Source organism: Rhamphochromis sp. 'chilingali' (genome assembly GCF_963969265.1).
Source record: "Rhamphochromis sp. 'chilingali' genome assembly, chromosome: 5".
Lineage (NCBI taxonomy): Eukaryota > Metazoa > Chordata > Actinopteri > Cichliformes > Cichlidae > Rhamphochromis > Rhamphochromis sp. 'chilingali'.
In genome coordinates this window covers 5,309,075-5,323,506 of record NC_137932.1, presented here as the reverse complement: position 1 = coordinate 5,323,506, position 14,432 = coordinate 5,309,075, and the positions used below count along the sequence as shown (strand labels likewise).

Below are 14,432 nucleotides of genomic sequence, written 5' to 3'. Positions count from 1 at the left end.
TGGTGCTTACTGGTTAAATCGGGTATTAAAAATAAAATTTTTAATATTTATATTTAAATGTATGAATTTTTGAGCAAACTGGATGAACATCAAGTCTCATATTCATGTTTTAGCCACAGCTTTTGAACATAATAAACATCTGATCTATTTCCAAAAATTCATTAAAAATTACTTTTAAATAATTGTTTCTTTAGATAGATAGATAGAGAACTTGGCTGCAGTTCAGGGCCAAACATAAAAGCCTATTTAGTAATGTACTTCATCACCAGTGGGCATGTGCAAATTACTACAGCAACATAATGCATGCAGTACATAATACAGGTTTACATAAAGTTACGTGAAAAAGAGCATTTTCACACTCATTCACACGAGGATTCAATAACTTGCAAGCACCCTTTTAGCAGCAGCAACTTAAGTAGTCAGTTTCTGATTGATCAGTTTCTCACATCATTATGATATATCACAATAGCAAATATCCTCACCATATTATCATTTATTTTAGCGGATTGAAACACACATAGGACGAGACACATACAGGCTGACACTGTGTAATTTATGGCAATTAACTGTCATGCCTTTTGTGCTTAAGGGGAAAGTTAAAAATTTTCAAAGCATAGGTAAGGGCTAGAGCGCTCTCTGTAATTACCGCAGAGAGACAACGGACCCTATTTACCTGCAAACTAATGGTGATGGAAACTTGCACGCCATAATTGCGGCTCATCCAGCCTCTAAGTAATTACTTAATTGGTATTGTTCCCTCACATGCACACTGACTCAATGCTGTCACACCTTCATTCATTCGATCCCTGTCTCCCTCCGCTAATGGTGCACTTCTTTCTGTATGGTACGGTCACTAATTGTGATGCAGACGCGATCGCTTGTCTTTGTGCCCTGTTAATCTGATAATCGAGGATAAAATGTACCCTCCTTCACTCGCCCCTCACCAGCAAATCTAGCTTTGCTGTTTGTGTTTCAGAGGGGTTGCATTATATCAGAAAGCACAAAAGGAATTAAAGTTTGTGTGATACCTGAACTAAGTCAGCCAGGAGTTTGCCTGTTTGCTGCACATTATTGAAAGAGAAGATAGAAAAATCGTGGCAATTCAAGGTCCCTTTATAAAGAGATGGCAAAAACAATAAAAAATTGCAGAACATCATGATAGAAATTCTTTAAAGGAATCAGGCAGACAGTCAGAACACAACTGTACTTACAAAATGCCTATAAAACCTACGATAATGTTTCTTCTGCTAATAGAAACATGTGTCTGCTGCTTCTTAATAGCAGTCTTTTAGTTCTGACCCTGGGAGCTGCTTCGAAAGTAAATATGGTTAATGAGCATCTCACCGTCATCAGCTTACAAAAGAAATTTGTTTTTGTTGTGCAGCTTGGATCGTGCAGATTGGTGAATCGCACAGATGCCTATAGGCGGTCTTAATTGGCAGATGAAATGGAACATTATACAGTCGTGTTAAAGGACTACATAGTTGTGGTCACACTTGGAGGAAAATGAGAGAATGTGTTTTCTTTGCATGGCACATACTCTCCTTATTTGGTAAATCTGCATACAGAACCTATATATAGCTGATAGTGAAGATGCATCACATGAGATCACATTAGAGACCCTGTGATCTGTTATTGGTACAGTATTGAGAACAGCTCTTTGAAAAGTGTGAACAGTTCACAGAGACAAGAACCCAAATGATCTTTATTTACAGACTAGCGTTCATGCATGGGAGGACTTTAGATGAAGCAAATGGTGCATGAAAGCAAAAGGTAAGGTCTGTAAAATGAGCTAACAGTCAGAACAAATGATACAAGCAAGGAAAATACGGGAAAAAGAAACCCAAGGCTGGTCCAACTGCTTGGCTGTGGGAGGTAACAACAAAAGAGGAGTCTGTCAAGTATACCATATACTGCATCATATTGATGCTGATTGCTCAGATGTGGAGCAGAAAGGTGGAAAAATAGAACAAAGGGTGAAGGGGAACATACCAATCCTCAACAGCAGCAGGAACACTTTGCTATTTGAAAATCTGTTAGTTATAAACAGAACTAGCAAATGTCTAATATCCCAAACCTCATGTGGTTCTTCTTCCGACACAGATGGGGCTCCAGCGCTGGTGGGAGCAGGAGATCCCAGTGGATGGAACAATCAACAAAGGAGAGCTCATGACGCATAACCTGACTGAGCTGATAAAGCCCGAGTCTTACGAGGTGCGCCTCACGCCCATCACGCGTTTCGGCGAGGGGGACTCCGCCATCCGTATCGTCACCTACAGTGGTAAGCGCTACATACTTTTTCCATTGTTTCAGTGTTTTGACAGCCAGCAAACAGATAAAAACAAGGTAAAGGAGACAAGAGATTTTAACTCCCGCTGAAGTTTGTGCTTACGGCGTACGTTCATCACTAATGATGATATCAAAAGTTCGCCGTAGCATCAGCAGTCATTACAAGGATCCGATGATGAGTTATTTTGCATAAGACGTACGAGGAAAGAGCGAGTGGGGAAAAAAAAAAGGGAACTGATTGAAGTAATTTGAATTGCATGTAACACATTCAGTCATCTGTAGACAGCTCGAATTCAGCCGGCTTTGCTTCTTTTCTCCTTTGAGCCAAATGGATGCTGATCAACTGACTAATCCCTTCTTAGTGACCTTCATTGCTTGAGTCAGCTCTCCCCTGTACCGGGGCAAAGGCTGACTTGTTGTGTCTGTGCTTGAGAGATCATCATGACATTGAAGCTTCAGATGACTCAAGCATGTAGCCCGGGTAACAAGACCAAACAGAGCTGGTCAGAGATGAGTCATGCTTTGCTGCCTTCGCTCGGTTCCCCCCTCCCAAAACAATGCAATTTTCTGTCTTTTGTCTTTGTCGGAGGATCTGATTAGTCCCCCGGATTGTTTCTCATATAATAAATGGCTTTTCAATTTCACATTGTAAATATTTTGAAAGGTTCTTGCCCTCACCATGCCTGACATGGACCCTGACATGAAAAGCATAAAAATCTTACTGTACATTTGCCCACACTCGGTGGCCAGATAGAACAGTAATAATTTTATTTGATTTATTTTATATAGACTACAGTAATAAAAGTAATAATAATTATGTAGCAATTTTCTAAAACAAGCCACAAAATGTTTTACAAATACTCAGATTTTATAGAGAAAACTGCAATAATTACCCTTTTTTGGAAGAGCTCGGCAGCACTGGTAATGATTTAATACGCAACAGGGAAACACACAACAAAACAAAACCAGTCGCAGGGAGGGACGCCGTCTGCCCAGAGCGTGCCGGGTTCCAAAGGAAGTGGAGGCAGTTTGTAACAACAAGCAGAGCGCAGATTGGTGCAGCCAGTAATTGCAGATCGCTACAGTGCTAACGTTGCTCCAGAGAAAGCGTGAAGTTACCTGAGGGACAGCAAGGGAAAAAAGCAAGAGCTACAGGAGAGAGAGAGAGAAAAAGGTTGAAAAATTGTAACTAAATAAATAAATACATCTAGTCATACTGACCTCGTCCTCCCTGGGGCCCCTTGTTCTGAGTCCAGGTTGAATTTGTTATAAAAACCCAACTGGCAGAGTTTTTTTTCAAAGGTTTCCAAGGATGTCACACTGACTGAAATGGCCACCTTTTACTGCCACCACTAAAATGCATCTAGGATTTATTTCTGATGCATCAAAATGTAGATGAGAGTTGCACTCGAGAATTTTTAAAACAGGAGCAGTAACATCTGGATCGCCGACCCGTTGATTATTGCTGTTTTTTTTAAATCTTCTATTTACATTTCTGATTCAGATGAAACAAAATCGTCACTCGTTGTTATCTCCAGACTGAAAAGGACTCAAAATAGACTTTGTATTTCAAAATTCTCCTAAGTATATCTCATCTATAGAGCTCAAGGTTGTTCATTTTGACCTTATAGCCTTGCGACGGTTCTCAGGTGGGCATCTCAGACAGTAGCCTTGGATTTAAGGAGATAAAGCAATAATAACAAATGAGGTTAAACTGAGGTTGAATCGGAAGAGTCTCTCTGATAAAAGTACAGCAGCCAAAAATAGCAGCCAGAAGGACATCACAAGGATTTTGTGTACTGCGACCACTGAGAATACATCAAAACACACTGTATTTCTTTACAGAACGAAATAGCAGGTTGCAAACAGAGATAGATTCTCCAGCTTGTGGGATGGCATGCTGGCAAAAACAATACAAAGACTACAGTAGTATCCACAGTTGGCCCAGTAGTACCAGTGAACAGATGCACAGGTACTTGAGATGTACATCTTCAGAAACTAAGTGACTGACTGTTTTCTGTCTATCACTGACTGCCAAGTTCTTCCGGAGTGGTGCTGCTGCAGTTGTGAATAATTCAGTTTCACTGCAGCTCATCATGGCTTCTGCAAAGAGAATTGGGAAAAAGGAGAGAAATGAGAGAGGCAGATAAACTTTCTCCGCTGTTATTTTTGTAGTAGTTTGTGATACTGCGCGGTTCCCCCGGTCAACCTTGAATTGAATTCAGTGGAGTTGAATCCAAATGAATACAGTCGAAGCGAAGTGAGGGGAATTGAGGCTAATTAAGGCAGGGAGTAGCGCAGAAGGAGTGATGGAGGCAGCCAAGTTGGGACTGGGAAGAAAAGGGAGATACAGGGGAACAAATTAATAAAAGAAGAAGAAGGAGAAAAAAGATAGAAAGAGGAGAGCCAATGCTGACGTGCAAATCGCCTGCCCAGCGAGAGGCTGGACTAATTATCACTCTAGGGCTGCTCTGTTCTCCCACACACAGCATAACGCCACGGTAGCAGGCTAATGTAGGGCTGAACCGTATCCACTCTGCTCTGAGACTGATGTGTGAAATACAGCCCAGGACCATCTCCATTATCACTTCAGTTTCATTCTCACTGGGGAACATGGACCTGTGGGGCATCTGTGTATGGGCTGTAGCACAAAGGCTTTATGGGTTTGAAAATTTACAGTGAATTGAAAAAAAAAAGTCATAAAAGTTCTTCTATTTATCGCTATGTAATCACTATGTTTAAGTCCTGTCCTGTCTTTGGTATATAAATCTAAGGTAGCATTTTCATGGCAGTCCTGCATTTGCTATTGTCCTGATTCAAAGACATGTCCAATATTTGACTGTTTGGGAAACTCCCAAAGGGTCCAAGCACAAATAAGGTTTACTAACCCAAATTAATCAATTTAATGACTTTTGCATTTTTATTAATTTTAACTGGATTAATTTGTGGCAAGCAATGTTGCTTCACCATAAGGAGGCTGCGGGATTGAGTAAACCTTTAGCCCTGGCTCTTCCAGTCTAAATTTGTGCATAGACTCAGCAGACACTTTGGTAATTGCATTCAATTATTCATTTATTTGAGTATTTGCATAAATGGGAAGTTGAACAGCAACCGATAAACGTATTTCATGTGTTTGCCTTGCACGGTGGGATAGTCTCTTCCTCCTTGTGACCCTAAAATGAAGAAAACCTACAGAAAAAACACGGCTTTGTCTGTTTGTTAGCTGTTAGCTTGAACATTTCTGCCCTGTGTTAAATTGCAACATAAGTCCTCCATTAGAGGAAGTTTTTTCCATCATTGCCCAAAAGGCCGAGCAATCATTCTGAACCACATAAAGTCGATGGTAGCAGCTTTTCTGTGACTTGGCACGAAAACACAAAAGCGGTTACAGTGTCCCCAGTTGCAAGATGAAGAATGGCTATGTCACCAAGCTCTGAAGATGCTCTTTTAAATTTTGCTGCAGTGACAAACTCAGCATCTGTTTGGTGTTCCTCATAACGCTCCCCTCCCACTATGTCTCTCTTCCTCTCTTGTTTCCTCCAATACACAGGATTTAATGTTTAAGCCTCCAGTCAACCCTCACAGTGTCACAGTAAAACACTGCTGCTGTTTCTTAATATTCCATTTTTATGCACCTTGCAGTGACATATACAACACCTCTCCTCAAGGCAAAACTCCCTAAATCTTATATTAAATTCAGTTTCTCACTGTAAGTGGGGTGTTTCTGTTTGACCAGCAGTGATTCAGTGGTAAAGCTGTCCCAGGTTCTGTCTCTTTGTGTTGCTGTGAAGCATGCTTTAACCTGAGAATTCAGATTATATTTTATCTATATATTTTTTAAGCTACCCAAAGCTTTCAGCACATAGTACCAACCCTCAGAAGCTATCTTCCTTGATCATTTTTTGATCATATAATCATGTTCATGACCAATAAGATACAGCACATGTTGCAGCGCAGTCCTTGGCTACAGCTATAGCTATATAGTAGCTGCTGTTTTGATACAGTATTTTGTACATGCTCAGTAGTCCTGCTTTATAAAGTACTTTCACTTAAAGGAATACATTTATTCAAGATCAATACAGCTTTCATATCTGTTCATTAAATATAAGCCAGCAGTCAGTGAGCTTGGATTAGAACAAAGACTGAACAGCTAGCCTTGTAGCAGTGACTCCCCAGAGTTTCTTTTTAGCCTGGCAACTGCTCAAAAGCCTTAAAGATCTCTGAGCTATAGAGGTTTTCACTCTTTTTGTTTTCTTTCTTTTTTAGTTGGTAAGAATTAAATGATATATGACATATTAATTATTGAGCTTTAGAGGTGCTGGTGTTTGGGATTCTTTACCTCCTGAAAGATTCAGACAGAGCTAGCTGATTCTTGCTGTTTCCATTTTTCGTGCTAATCTATGCTCACCAAGTGTGCAAGGCATGACTCATGGATTCCCCGTGCTCAGCTGGATGGTCCCTCCGTTTGACATTCCTTTGAAATCCACTCTTGTTTTTGGTAGAAGAGTTGGGACCAGCATATTTATGATTTGAACTGTTTTGATTGCTGCTGTAACATGTTGTGACATGACATGGCTTCAGCCAATACCTTTTGATTAGCCTTGTCTCATGCTTTCTTGCTTTGTGGTAGATCTTTGTTCTGTCTTCACTGAGATATTTGAATGCTAATCAATAAAATCAAATCAAATATCCTTTTGTCTTCTTTGTTCTGTCATTTATACTTCTTAGTTCTTTAGATTAAAGTGAATGCCAATCCATCAGTGCATATATGTATATGTGCGCTAATGCAGAGGTGTGGACTCGAGTCACATGACTTGGACTCGAGTCAGACTCGAGTCATTAATTTTATGACTTTAGACTTGACTTGAAAAAATGTTCTAAGACTTGTGACTTGACTTGGACTTTTACACCAATGACTTGGGACTTGAATTGGACTTGAACCGGTTTACTTGAAAAGACTTGATATTTTACCCCAAATATAAAATTTAACATGCATATTATATAGAGATTGAAAATGTGACGTCATTCACGGGTAGAACCGCAAAGGATTCTGGGAACTCGTGGCAAGCGGTACTAGCGCACGCAGGCTTTCAATTGAAATCAGTTATACAGCGATAAAAAGAAACACAAAAATGTCAAGAAGCTGTTGTATTATTAACTGCAATAGCCGGTCGCATGACAGCCACGAGAAGCTGACGGGTAAAGAGATCGGTTGTTATCGGATTACGTCGTTGAAGAGAAATTGTTCAAGCCACGTTTCCGAAGTAACAAAGACGCGACGGATGGCCTGGATCGCAGCCATTCAAAGATCAAATATAACGTCCCAGAACCCTCCAGCTCACATGTTAGTCTGCTCCAAGCATTTACACGAAGGTCAGTCTGCTGTTGTAGTTAATGCGTCATTTTCATAACATAATTGGTGATATAGGTTACAAGCAAGTCTGGCGCTGAACAGAAATTGTCGCGCTATGCTCCTTTATTTATTGTGCATAAATAGTGAATTGTCCTGACACAATATTGCGTTTCGCTTCTGTTATTATGGTACATTGACAAAAACACATACTTTTATTCACAGGATAAAACAGTTGTTTTGTATCACTAATTGCCCAGTACGATTACAGCATACAGTATTATTGTCACTGCTACATTTCTGTGATGGGTACCAGAAATTATTTCCACTACTAATTAATTACCGTTGAGCTCAAAGGTCCTATTAATAAACGGTTAAGGAATGTGTATTTATGACGACGATTTGTGAGACTGGTAAACTTATGATACGTACGATGGTCTTTACTTTCTACACGGTGCATTTCAAGGTCCTGTACCCATCCGTCGGTAAACTGTACCTGGGCTTGTTGCAGTGACCGTAAGTTACTAAACTTCATGAGTGTATGCACTCACTCCAAGAACCGTATGATTATAAATATGCATATAAATATGCTAAGATGAGATAGCTGACTTCATCTAACTAGCAAATGTTGTCCAGGCTACGTTGGTGATACAGTTTTTTTTAATGTGTATGATATTTTTATCATGCGATTTTAAAGCTGGTCCTACAACCGCATCCAAGAATAACATGCAGCTTATCTCAGAACTGTCGGTGAAAATTATTCTAGGAGCTAAGTTTAATTGAGCTGCATTTTAAAGAGGTGCAATTTCACAATTTGTGTATATTTTCTAAGTTCACTATTTTGTCATGTGTTGAGAAAAACACAGATTTTAAAATTACATGGTCTAATATTTACATTTAGCATAACTGCAACATTATTTTTTCTTTTTTTTTTTTAAAGACTCGAAAGGACTTGAAATTCAAAGTTTCAGACTTGTGACTTGACTCGGACTTTTACACCAGTGACTTGAGACTCGACTCTGACTTGCCTGACATTACTTGAGACTTGACTTGAGACTTGAGGATAAAGACTTGAGACTTACTTGAGACTTGCAAAACAATGACTTGGTCCCACCTCTGCGCTAATGAAAGAACAGCCTTGCACGGGGCTCAGCATGGCTCGGGTGTGTCCATGTGTGTTACTGCAGGACTTGTGCAGAGCAGTGCATCCTCAGTAGGCTTTTGTAAAAAAGGACACAATGGTGTGATGTCGCTCTTGTTATTTTGGTCACGGAGACACGAGGGAAAGATTGCTGAACTACATTTACCCACACTGTCATTATTCCAGCTGATGGTTGGGCAGCTGTGGAGCCAACACAGGGCCTTCTCAGAACATCATGGCACGCACCCATAACCCCTAAATATGATTGATGGGAATGTGGGAGTGTGTGGATTATATGAGGTCAGTGAAAAAAGAAAGGATAAAACCAGGCATGCCACTGTTGTCTATGAGGACACTTGGCTGGAGCCTTGGAATTGTCTGCTGCTTTGTAATGTAGCCGCAGGCCAGTGGGCAGGGAATCCTGCCAAGATGAAGTCAGTGATTGTATCCGGAACAGCCTCCATGGACCAATGTCCTTTGGCGGTCAATGAGCTCACTTTGTGTTTCAATCAAAATTAGGCAATTTGGATGGAAGGCATTCATGCATCAAGCATGCAGCTTGTTTTGTCCTCTCAGCTGGAAAAGTATAAACCAGGATTCAGGCAGACATGCACCTAATATGTGCTCTAATAACAGAAGTTTGAAAGAAAAAAAAGAAAAGAAAAATCCGCTCTTCACTCCACTGTGTGATCACTGGGAGTTTTTATCTTGACAACTATCAAAATTACATTTCATCCTCAATCATTATTTGAGGCTTTTTAGCTATGGGGGGAAAAGCAGGGTGCTGCAGCATTAAGAAGAAAATCTGGGATATTTTTTAAAGCCTTTGCAGTGAGCTCGAGGGTTTTGCACATCTCTGCTTTAACGGCATAGCGCATTTGAAGAAGGGCAATTGAAGTCTGCTACTTGTTTTCAGGAGTTCAGACACAGTTACAGACAAGGCGGCAACGTTTCTTTAAAAAAAGTGCTTCATTTAAAACGCTCGAGTCAACAGCTGAGCTCTGTCGCAGTTTATTTTAATGCTTGTTTGTTTTCCCATATCCAATATAGTCATCTATACTGGAAGTAAAATTATCTGTTTTATGCAAGTGTGATCTGGAGAGAGTGTTTGCATGCAAAACAGTCGTAAAAGTAGCCTCTGGGCCTTCTCTGTGCACAGCTTGATTTCCTTAGTGTGTATGGAGACACTGCTTGAGCAGACACACTCTTTTGGATTGGATTAAGGCGTAGTGAGTCAGTCGAGGGAAGCTGCAGGTAAAAAAAAAAATGCAGACAACGAAATACATTTTCATAACCACAGTATCGGAAGAAAGAGGGATTTGGGAGGGAGGGAGGGAGAGTTACAGGAAATGGGACATTGAGATGGAGAGAGCCGGCGAGCAGGAGGGGGCCTGAAAGAATAGAGTTTTGTCGGAAACCTCAGCATCCGTTTCGCAGGCTCGAGGCTGTAAGTTGTCATTTAAAACATTTTCTCTGCAACAGCCGGGATGATTTCCTCCCCCTCTGCAGTCTGTGCTGCTCTGTGCAGTCCACTGTAGATTCAGTGGGAAGCAGTGACTGTCGGGCGGCGAGTATTTTCACAGTCACATAAAAGATTCTTAAAGCGTTTTCAAGGAAGGTGTGCGCTGAAAATGCAATTTTAGTTGCTTCACGGCATGTGTCTTTGTCTATCTCCCCTTTTATCCCCGAGCAAACATACATTTCCACGAGTTACACAACAATAAACAGAAATCCCTCCTTTTTATGTAACTTGAGCTTTTAAAAACAGCAGTTTCATCAGCGCCACTGTACTTCGCCACTCTCACTACATGTTTTCCTTTGTAGGAATGATTTGTTATTACTCACTTTAATTGGTTGGATTAAAATCAATTCCCTCCATGAACAGCAAGGTTTCATAAATCACCCAGCAACATAGTTTTGTAGTAAAGCTGATGTATCGCATCTATTCAGCCGGTCAGCAATCGATCATGAAAATGCCCATGAATCTTCTTGACAGGTTAAATGGTATTTACTCTGCAAAAAGTGAAGTGCCGACTTAACTGGCTCGCTGCAACTCTGTGTGATACCCTTGACCTTTATGTGTTTGCTGCGGCAGTAGCCTCTTAAATTATCAATGAGGGAAGCATTGAACTGTGGTTAGGTGGACAGAATGCAAAAGAAGTCCTCGGTGTATTTCCGTTAGCGTTTTCATAATGATGGGTTTGAAAAGACAGGATATAAGTTGCAGGAAACTGATTAGCAGACACACTTGTGATTATTACTCATTTTTGTGATTTATTGGCTCCTAAATGGAAGGATAAAATAGGCTTAGTGTTCTAAATGGAAGTCACCTTGGACAAGAACATCAGCAAAGCCAGTAAATGGCAGTAATGATAAGCAGTTGCGCTATAAGCTTATTAATGTGGTCAGGCTGGTCTTCCTAATCCCTCACTCTTTTACATTAGATAACAGACTGCGAATAAATGCTGTCACCTTTTCCACTTCAAATCCCAGACATCTCTCTTTGTGTCTGCTCAATAATCATTGTTCTGAGTGCGGGAGTTGATTGGTGCCGTCTGTTTCCTTCGTGTTTTTACAGTGAGAAGGCAAAAGTGCTTTACAGAGATGAAGCACAGATACTTTGCAAACAGTGTTCTGTTTCTGCGGTCACACACTCCAGAAAGAAACCTGTCTTGCCATGGCTGTTAGACCATGCTAGCTCTGTATGACAAATGGGTCAGAAATGTTTAGTAAGCACTTTCACTGTGTGTTTCTGTCTCACTGCAAAGCAGAGGCTACACAGACAGACAGACAGACAGACGAGTCCCACTTTTACTGAAGCTCTTATTTCTCTGCTATATCTTTACATAATATGTTCCTTGTTGCTCACAAAAGGTTAATATATGCCTGTGTAATACTCTGCTACTTGCTGAATAGCAGAGCTCACAAGGCAGCCACACAGAGTCTGAAGGTGCAACAGGTTGACCTCTTTTACGTCGGCGTGTGCCTCCATGCACATTTTCTCTTAATAAGTGTTTCATGTAATGACAGGCTGCTAAGATTTTTTGTACTAACGATTATCCCTGGCCTTTCTCTTCCACAGCTCCCATCAACCCTCACCTGAGTAAGTAATGTGCACCTCACTTAGCATGTCTCATCAGACAGAGTGCTCCTTCTGACACAACACCGGCTGTGAAAACAGTGGGGATACTCCAAGTAACTGTCTCGTCTATAGAGAGCCGACTTAAATAATCAGTATTGAACTGGAAGATGTTTTTAAACGACTCTAAAACAGGAGTAAATGAGCAATGATTGAGCAAGGCTTGCCTTTAGAAAAGGGTAGGCTTGCGTCAGGATATTTGACATTGTGCATTTTGGACACGGCGTTTGCATGAGATGTTGGATGTCGTTTGGTGTATCTGTGTGTGTGTGTGGGTGTGTGTGTTTCTGGGCGCATGAGTTTATTTGCACCTTCTGTGCTCTGTGAGCATTAATTATGCATGCATTTGTGCCATAGCTGTTTATATTCTTTAATGTTTAGCTTCATTTATGACGCATTGTTTCATTGTTGAAACTTTACAAATTCACATTATTCATGCCTTGAGAATCCAGACTTAATCATTGCTTGCTGTGCGGCAGTGTGCTGCCTTGTATCGTGGTTTATTTATTTTTATAGATATATATTTTGGTGGGTGTTCACAGAAACATTGCCAACATAATAGCAAACATCCTAATCACCAACATCATTATCCAAATCCCTCCAGGAAACTATCTTACCTGCATGCCTCCCCTTCCCCCCTGCCTCCTTCCTCTGCCTATCCTCCAAATCCTCCTATCTCTCTGAGGCGCACGAGGCGAAAACATTTAGTTTAGCTCACTGCGGATAGGGACGTTAATGTCTAGCACCAGGAGCTAGACCTCCATTTAAATCTGCATGCTCATGAGGAGAAGAGTCAAGAGTGCCTCAAACGCGGCCCCTTGCTGCACTTTTCCCTCTCCACCACCTCTTCTTCTCTCGCTCCAGCTCATTCTCTCGCTCTCTCTCTGCCTCGCAGCATCACTGCCCTCTTCCATCCCCCGGCCCATCCACCCACACCACACCTCTACGTCTGTTTTACCTCCATTACCTGAGTAAAAGCTGCAGATCCCGCTCCTCTCAAGGTCACCACTCCAAACTGCTCCCAGCTACGTTTTAATAAATCAATGAATATTTATCAGAGCACATGCCTGCGTCCTGAATCTAAATGCTGTGTTTTTTGCTATCTCTTTGAGGACACCGCTTAGCACCGCCAAGTCCTCTGGTCAGGTGCTTTTTGCATCGTTTGGTTTTTTTTTTCTCTCTTCTTTTTGACAGAGTCGATCCAGCCACTACCCCTTCATTAAATTGAGTGCATGGGGATTTGCACTCATCATCACAGTCTATTCACTTATACATTCCCTTTCATGTGACCAATAACAACGTCGTTCCACCCTCATTCAGTCATTCCACTTGTATTGAACTTGTTGTCACGGGTGGGGGGACTTAATATCTTCACCTGCACACCTACGACAGAGAAGATGGAAGCTGGTAGAAAAGGCGGTTGTCAGGTTTAAAGAAGTCTCACTGGTCAGAGGATATGAAACATTGGAGAACAATCACCCCATTTTTCTTTTAAACCTGTTAAAAAGGGGGGATGTCGGGGATTGTTCAAAATCACAAGAGGCTCACCTGATTCAGATAAAAGTTTTCTACTGTACCTGTGCCAAACCTCACAAAATTATGTTTTAACAGGAGATTTATATTAAGTTTGAAATTATTTACTGTGCTGTGGCTGCGTTTATTGAATGTCATCCATCATGCTTCGGTAGTGGGCTGTCTGATAGTCGCACACACAAACCGCCTTTGGGTGTTTCTTCAGTGGAGCACTCTGTCTTCATAGACTCTGGTTAAGTAGAAAACAGAACTGCATGTCGTAGTCAAGAAAAAAAGAAAAACACATTCAATGGCACCTCCCTCACAGTCAGTGAGAGGTCACATCTTAATATAGAAATTCTTTTCACCAGATTGCATGATGTAATTAGGACTCGGGTTGGTCTATGTATCCCCCCGAGACACATGCACACACGCACACATGCCGCAGGAAATGTCATAGATATACAGTAGGTGTCGCACTACTCAAGACATAGCAGTGTACTATAACTTCTCACTCTCCATTCACCAGGAGAGTTCCACTGCAGCTTTGAGGAGGAGCCCATCTGCATGTTCACCCAGGACAAGAATGATGATTTTGACTGGACGCGACACAGTGCAGCCACCCGCGACACCAAGTATACACCCAACACTGGCCCTAGTGGTGATCACAGTGGCTCCAAGCAAGGTAAGGAGCTCAAACTTCCACCCTTGACATGTCCAAGCAGCGACTAGCCAATCATTGCTTATCCCTAGTAAAAGTATTGCATATTTGTTTTAGCTAGTGGCTGAGTCTACTTCTTTTTTTATTAATGGAGGAGATGATTCTCATTGTCTTACTTTGCTAATTTGATGGCCTGCCCTTGAGAGAGAAATTGATAAATAATTAACCTCTAAAGAAATATTCAAGGCGTGTAGTAATTGCAACTGGCAGGTTGAGTTGTCCCACATCACGCACATTCCATGATTTTTTTTCTTTGACAAAATACGTCATTGATTAAATG

General features: G+C 41.2%; 1 protein-coding gene across 2 annotated transcripts in view; it reads left to right on the top strand.

Moving 5' to 3' along the window:
* Positions 1-14,432, top strand: part of LOC308397668 (MAM domain-containing glycosylphosphatidylinositol anchor protein 2) — a 198,237-nt gene that overhangs the window by 167,634 nt on the left and 16,171 nt on the right. For both annotated transcript variants that reach the window (XM_080883706.1, XM_080883705.1), the window contains exons 12-14: positions 2,104-2,281; positions 11,863-11,883; positions 13,961-14,116. In XM_080883706.1, the coding sequence (XP_080739832.1) occupies positions 2,104-2,281; positions 11,863-11,883; positions 13,961-14,116 (355 nt within the window). The remainder of the gene's footprint in view (positions 1-2,103; positions 2,282-11,862; positions 11,884-13,960; positions 14,117-14,432) is intronic.